This window comes from Babylonia areolata, chromosome 16 (assembly GCF_041734735.1).
Source record: "Babylonia areolata isolate BAREFJ2019XMU chromosome 16, ASM4173473v1, whole genome shotgun sequence".
NCBI lineage: Eukaryota > Metazoa > Mollusca > Gastropoda > Neogastropoda > Buccinidae > Babylonia > Babylonia areolata.
In genome coordinates this window covers 19,276,296-19,283,795 of record NC_134891.1, presented here as the reverse complement: position 1 = coordinate 19,283,795, position 7,500 = coordinate 19,276,296, and the positions used below count along the sequence as shown (strand labels likewise).

The following is a 7,500-nucleotide window of genomic DNA, read 5'->3' as shown; positions in this document are numbered from 1 at the left end:
CAGGTAACAGGTAACTTTAGGGATGAAGTATGTGGTGTATAACCCCTCTCCCTCATGCCCAGGACTCACAGGTAACTTTAGGGATGAAGTAAGTGGTGGATAACCCCCCCCCCCCACCGACCCCATTCATGCCCAGGACTCACAGGTAACAGGTAACTTTGGGATGAAGTAAGTGGTGGATAACCCCCCCCCCCCCCCCCCTTTATGCCCAGGACTCACAGGTAACAGGTAACTTTAGGGATGAAGCATGTGGTGGATAACCCCCACCCCACCCCCTCATGCCCAGGACTCACAGGCAACGTTGGGAACGTAGAGGACGTTGGAGAACTCCCCTTGCTCCGTGCTGACCCTGCAGACAAAGGGTAGACCACTGTGCTCGGGGCGGACCAGCGAGGCGTCCAGGGTCAAGGTCAGCGGCGATTGGGTGAGTGTGGAGGTGGTGTCGGTGTAGGTGAGAATTTGACCGGTGGGGTCCTCCCAGGCCAGGGTGTAATGGTGGCGGGGGAGGTGGGTGGGGGAGAGCACGGCCGTGCACACTGACGTGCTGACAGGTGTGATGAACTCGTCCTCGCCCAGGCAGTCTCTCAGCTCCGGTTTGGCTGTGGGTCGTCGTCGTCAGCATCAGCATCATTATCAGCACCAGCACCAGCAGCACCACCACCATCATCATTATACAACTCAGCCTCCTCTTCATTTCCCAGAACATCATCACCATCACCATCACCATCACCATCATCATCATCAGCAACAGCAGCAGTACCACCACCACCACCATCAACATCATCATTAAACTCAGCCTCCTGTTCCTTTTTCCACATCATCATTATCATCATCATCATCATTGTCGTCACAGACACCCACATTCACAGGTACCCACACTCACAGGTATTTGTATTTCTTTTTATCACGACATATTTCTCTGGGTGAAAGGTACCCAAACTCACAGGCATTGACTAGGGAATCAACACGACGCTCACAGGTACCCACACTCACAGGTATTGACTAGGAACCCACACTCATTGGTATTGACTAGGGTATCAACACGACACTCACGGCTATTGACTAGGGTATCAACACGACACTCACGGGTATTGACTAGGGTATCAACACGACACTCACGGCTATTGACTAGGGTATCAACACGACACTCACAGCTATTGACTAGGGTATCAACACGACACTCACGGGTATTGACTAGGGTATCATCACGACACTCACGGGTATTGACTAGGGTATCAACACGACACTCACAGGTATTGACTAGGGTATCAACACGACACTCACGGGTATTGACTAGGGTATCAACACGACACTCACGGCTATTGACCAGGGTATCATCACGACACTCACGGGTATTGACTAGGGTATCAACACGACACTCACGGGTATTGACTAGGGTATCAACACGACACTCACGGCTATTGACTAGGGTATCAACACGACACTCACAGGTATTGACTAGGGTATCAACACGACACTCACAGGTATTGACTATGGTATCAACACGACACTCACGGGTACCCACACTCACAGGTACACCCCCACATCCCCCTTACACACTCACTGGTATTGACTAGGGTATCATCACTCACGACACTCACTGGCTATTGACTAGGGGTATCAACACGACACTCACGGCTATTGACCAGGGTATCATCACGACACTCACGTGCTATTGAAACTAGGGTATCATCACGACACTCACGGGTATTGACTAGGGTATCAACACGACACTCACAGGTATTGACTAGGGTATCAACACGACACTCACGGGTATTGACTAGGGTATCAACACGACACTCACGCTATTGACCAGGTATCATTCACGACACTCACGGCTATTGACCAGGTGTATCATCACGACACTCACGGGTATTGACTAGGGTATCAACACGACACTCACGGCTATTGACCAGGGTATCATCACGACACTCACGGCTATTGACCAGGGTATCATCACGACACTCACGGGTATTGACTAGGGTATCAACACGACACTCACAGGTATTGACTAGGGTATCAACACGACACTCACAGGTATTGACTAGGGTATCAACACGACACTCACGGCTATTGACCAGGGTATCATCACGACACTCACGGGTATTGACTTTACAAGTGCCCACAATGTACCCCCCCCCACACACACACCCACCCCCCACCCCCACACACACACCCAGGTCCCGACACTCACGCGCCAAAGTGGGGACGAAGACGACGGGGGCAGAGAAGACCTTGCCGCCCTCAGTACTGACCCTGCAGACGAAAGGAAGACCACTGTATTCAGGGGCGATCAGCGCGGCGTCCAGGGGCAGCACGAGCTCCGGCGGAGAGCCGCCCTCCAGGGTGGAGCTGTGCGCCCTCAGCAGCTCGTGACCCTCGGGGTCAAGCCAGGTCAAGGTGAAGGTCGGGGCGGGGAGGGTGAAGGTCGAGGGGAGGGTGAAGATGGCAGTGCACACAGTGCTCATGTCCGCCGTGATGTACTGACCGGGCTCCACGCAGTCCTTCAGCACCGGCCGGGCTGCGGTCACACACACACACACACACACACACACACACACACACACACACAGCGCTATACTGCCAGAACTGATGACGCTCTTCAGCAATCACATCGGTGTCGGTGTACTGCGGTGCATCGGTACTGACACGTCACAAGTGCAGCAGTCCTGACGCACCGCAGCAGTACACCAGTGTTAGTCATACACTGCAGTGTACAATCAATACTGAGGCATTAGTGTGCAACAGTACTGACTCACTGCAGTACTGATGATACGATGCACTGTAACGGTACTGATGCACGGCAACACACCAGCACTGACACAGATCAGTGCACGACCACTGACACTCAATAGTACTGAACATCAGGTATACATGCCGACACGTACAGAGAGAAACGCACACACGCTCGCGCGTTCACACACACACACACACACACACACACACACACACACACACAAACGCACGCATGCAAACGCACGCATGCACACGGATATGCATACACAAGCATCACCATGCGACACATTCAACAGGAAGCAGAACCTCTTTCTCTGCACACTGAGGGCTGACACCATCAACCTTGTTTGTATTTGTATTGTGTTTGTATTACTTTTTTTTTTGTCACAACAGATTTCTCTGTTTGAAATTCGGGCTGCTCTCCTCAGGAAGAGTGCGTCGTTTCATTGAGAGCCCTTTTGTTGCCGTGGGTTCTTTCACGTGCGCTAAATGCATGCTGCACACGGGACCTCGGTTTATCGTCTCATCCGAATGACTAGCGTGCAGACCACCGCTCAAGGTCTAGTGGAGGGAAAAAAATACTGACGACTGCCGGTGTGATTCGAACCAGTGCGCTCAGATTTTCTCGTTTCCTAGGCGGATGGGTTACCTCTAGGCCATCACTCCTCACATGTAGCATCCGTATGATGATGATGCAGGCAACACTCAACTTATGTCACAGATTGACGTAAGTTTACAGTTGGGCAAGCAGCAAAATGACAGCTGTATTATCAATGGTTTCTCCATTGCAATGGGAAATCATTTACAACATAGTCTTTTGTAAAGGACTGTGACTCACAAACTAGGAGGCAAAACTGCACTGGCTCTTAGTGCTGCAGCCTTGGGGGCTAGTTGGCCTTTGGGAACCATCCCAATGCCGACTGTCCTAAAACCCTCTTGGCCGAGAGAGTGGGGATGTAACTTGGGCGAGACACTGTCCACTATAATCAAATTCTAGCCCCGATAGTCGGGACAACAGTTACCACCTCTGCTGTTCTGATAGTCATAGTCGGACACGACTGACTATCATACAAAAGAATACAAGCTTTCTGCTTTGACGACGTGGGAAACCAACAAAACCTGAATTGTGACCATTACAAGAAAAGACAAATCATGCTTGAAAGGATAGAGGCTGGAAAGCAATTTGTTGATGGATCAGTGGATCAGTCCGAGAGGTGACAGGAGGGAGGCACAGTGACTGACGGCACAGAACGCTGTTCGTGCAGCACTCACGGGCCCTCCTCAGGGTGTGTGTGTCCTGCTGGAACAGGGACGGGTAATCCGAGTTCGTCACCGTACACTTGACCACGTCACCGTCGCGCACGTCCTTGGAGTCAAAGGTCAAGGTCTGGCTGAAGGTCAGGCTGTCTCCCTCCACGCGCGGCCCGATCACAGCGGAGGCAGGTGCCCCTGTCCACGTGAACTTCATGGCGAGGTCACCGTGTGCAGAACAGGTCAAGGTCATCTGGGTGTCGTCCTCAGGGAGGTAGCTGACTGAGCTGCTGATGTTGACATGGAGTGGGATACCTGCACACACAGGTGAACATAGGACCACAGACAGAGACAGACAGAGGGAGAGAGAGAGTGTGAGGGGGAGACAGACAGACAGTCACAGGCAGACAGACAACATGCAGACAGACAGACAGATAGAGTGGAAGAAAGGAGAAGAAACAAACTGAGAGGGGATGATAAGATTGGCTCTCAGAACTAAGCAATCTTAGCTGGCTGAGAAAGACCTTCAGTAAGACGAGCAACGCAGGACGTGCGGTTTTCCTTGTCATGTGTTCAGTTGTTTTTGTGTTGATGCCTTCCACCCGACCAACCTTGAAGGAAGGCTTAATTTGAAATAAAATGTTACGTGCACTGTGAACAAAAGTCCATTGTAGCTCTGAGATACAGGGCGAACCGCTCACGGGTAGAGGCAAGACAAGAGAGAGAGAGAGATTCAAGATTCAAATGGTTTAATGACTTAAGCAACATGCTCATATCACCAAGTGGAAAACACGCTCCCCCCCGCCCCTCGTTCCCTCCCTCCCTCCTACACTTTTCACAACATTTTTCTGCTCTTCATAAGGAATATAAAACAATATCTAACGGTATATATACGCACAATCTTCGTGGACTACTGATGAGGTTCATATTTAAGTAACCCGAGGCCATCGACCCGATTTCGTAGTCACAGAGAGAGAGAGAGAGAGAGAGAGAGAGAGAGAGAGAGAGAGAGAGAATATTCAAATACCAATTGTCAATTTAACTATCTTCACAATCGATTAATATACATTTCCATCAACGAATCAATTAAACAGTGGCAACATAAATCGAATGGCGTTTTTGAATGCTAAGAATTGTTTTTCGAGATGAAACCTTTGTATGTGAGATCATTTTCGCTGAGTCTCCCTTCGCAGTCTTAAGCTATGGTCAATAAATTTTGCTAAGCTGTTTGAATGTTGAACATCACACAAAAACGCTATGGGATGTATTTCAAGTTTCTTCACGTTTTCTTTTGTAAAATATTTCTGTCTTAAATCATCGGTTGCTGTGCACATCGACAGAAAATGCGTTTTATCTTCCAATCGGCATTTACACAAAGGACACGATAAATCTGCCCCATAGTCAGAAGAAAAGCGTAATTTATGTGTTTTTATGTCAGATATGCCAAGCCTGAATCGAATGAATGTGTCTCGAAGTTTTATATTTTTGCTACTTTCGAAGTAAGGTTCTAAAGATAAATCAGTTTTGAACAATCTGTACACATAATATCTTACACGTTCCTTGATTTTTTCATTCCACCCTTGTAACCAACAGTCAGATATACGTTCTTTATATTCACGTAAAAACCAGTTAATCTCTTGTACCCCTTGATTAAACCAAACAAACCCAAAACCATAAATTGTTAAATGTCTCTGAACATCTGTGACCCAGCATTCTTTACCATTTTCATGAATATTAAGAAGCATGTTGTATGATTTCCTGGGAAGTCTACTATTTTGGTAAGACGTAACCAATATCGAATTGCATTTACTTTTGCATCTATCCATAGTGGTTTCCTGCCCGTTTAACCATATACCATGTCGTTTGGCGTTTTTTGGGGATACATTAAGAAGTTTTTTTTAATGCAAATAAATGTGCCTTTTCGATGCGTGAGTCGTTTAGCAAGCCCCAAACCTCTGACCCGTATAAAAGCATGGGTTTAATTTGTGTATCAAATAATTTGAAGACATGCGATGGAGTTACATCACCAAGTGTCCACATGGTTCTAAATATATCAAGAATTCCAGCTTTTGCTTTGGTTATATGTTTGTTAAGAGAGAAAGAGAATGAAAGCCGAGTGCTGAGCAAAATTCCTAGGTAATTGTAAACATTAACAATTTTTATCTCCGTACCTTTGTAAAACCATTTTTCTGGACCAGCAATGTACCCATCCTTCCTAAAAATAACAATATTCGATTTGTCCAAAGTTATTGTGAGATTAAGGGAATCTGCATTCTTTGCTATCAAAGTCAGCTAATGCTGTAATCCAAATGGAGTGAATGATATCAAAGCTACGTCGTCAGCAAATAGCAATATAAACAATTCGTAAAAATCTGGGTAAAGCTGAGCTCCATGTTTTCCACTACTAACAATGTCAGTGGCTAGCTCGTTAATAAATAAGGAGAAGAGTAACGGGCTAGTTATTTCCCCTTGTTTGAGTCCTTTTTGACAAAAAAGAAAATCTAACAGTCTCGACCCGTCCCCACTTCTGACTCGGAATTTTACCGTTTGGTACATTCTTTCAATTGCGTAGAATATTTTCCCACTTAAGCCATGTTTCAAAAGTATAGGCCAAAGTTTACTGTGTGATACAAAGTCGAATGCTTTCTTGAAGTCGATCAAGGCAACATAAAGTTTCTTATTTTGTGCTAAGTATTTCTGAATGACTGCAAAGAGTGTAAAGATGTGGACTATTGTAGAGTGATCCTTCCTAAAACCCGCTTGCTCTTCTCCTATACTTTCATTCTCTTCAATCCATGTGACTAGACGCTTATTAAGTATATAACTGTACAGCTTACTACATACATTTAAAAGGGAAATCCCATGATAGTTAACTGGGTCATCTGTTTTACCTTTCTTGTAAACTGGTTGTGGCATCAAATACTGTAGCAAAGTACTTTATCCATTCTTCCTTTGAGATGTTTCCATTGATATTTTTCCTCGATGATATTGAATTAATGGTAGCCCAAAATGTTTTTGAGTCATTGATACTATCAATAATCTTATTTTTCATATGACTTTTATACATGGCGGATTTTGATTTTAACAAGTGTTTATATTCTTGTCGCTTTAAGAGGTAGTCATCGACCTCTTCATTTAAACCGCTATTTCTATATTGTCTGAGTGAACGTTTTGTAATTGCTTTACTTTCTCGGCATTCTTTGTCAAACCATTTTTGTTTACGAGCATGATTTGATACCGTTATTTTCCTTTCCATGCATGAAGAAGCTTGCACTAATATTGATGTAAACATATTCACAGCTTCATGCATATCGGTCTCAATCAACCTTGTTGCCAATAGCAAATTATCCAGCAGGCTGTCTAAGTTCGCTTTTGAACATGTCTAATTTTGTATGATCCCACACAAGTTTTTCTACAACAATAGGCTTGTTCCTTTTTGGAATCGACTGAATACTTTTTGAGCACCTCAGCTGACAAGTGATTGGCATATGCTGAGAGTCTATCCTCTCTCCT

At 46.0% G+C, this 7,500-nt stretch overlaps 1 protein-coding gene across 1 annotated transcript in view; it reads right to left on the bottom strand.

Moving 5' to 3' along the window:
- Window positions 1-7,500, bottom strand: part of LOC143290997 (uncharacterized) — a 39,132-nt gene that overhangs the window by 15,926 nt on the left and 15,706 nt on the right. The window contains exons 8-10 of the mRNA XM_076600584.1: window positions 4,009-4,302; window positions 2,195-2,521; window positions 294-599 (exon numbers count right to left, since the gene is read on the bottom strand). Of these exons, the coding sequence (XP_076456699.1) occupies window positions 294-599; window positions 2,195-2,521; window positions 4,009-4,302 (927 nt within the window). The remainder of the gene's footprint in view (window positions 1-293; window positions 600-2,194; window positions 2,522-4,008; window positions 4,303-7,500) is intronic.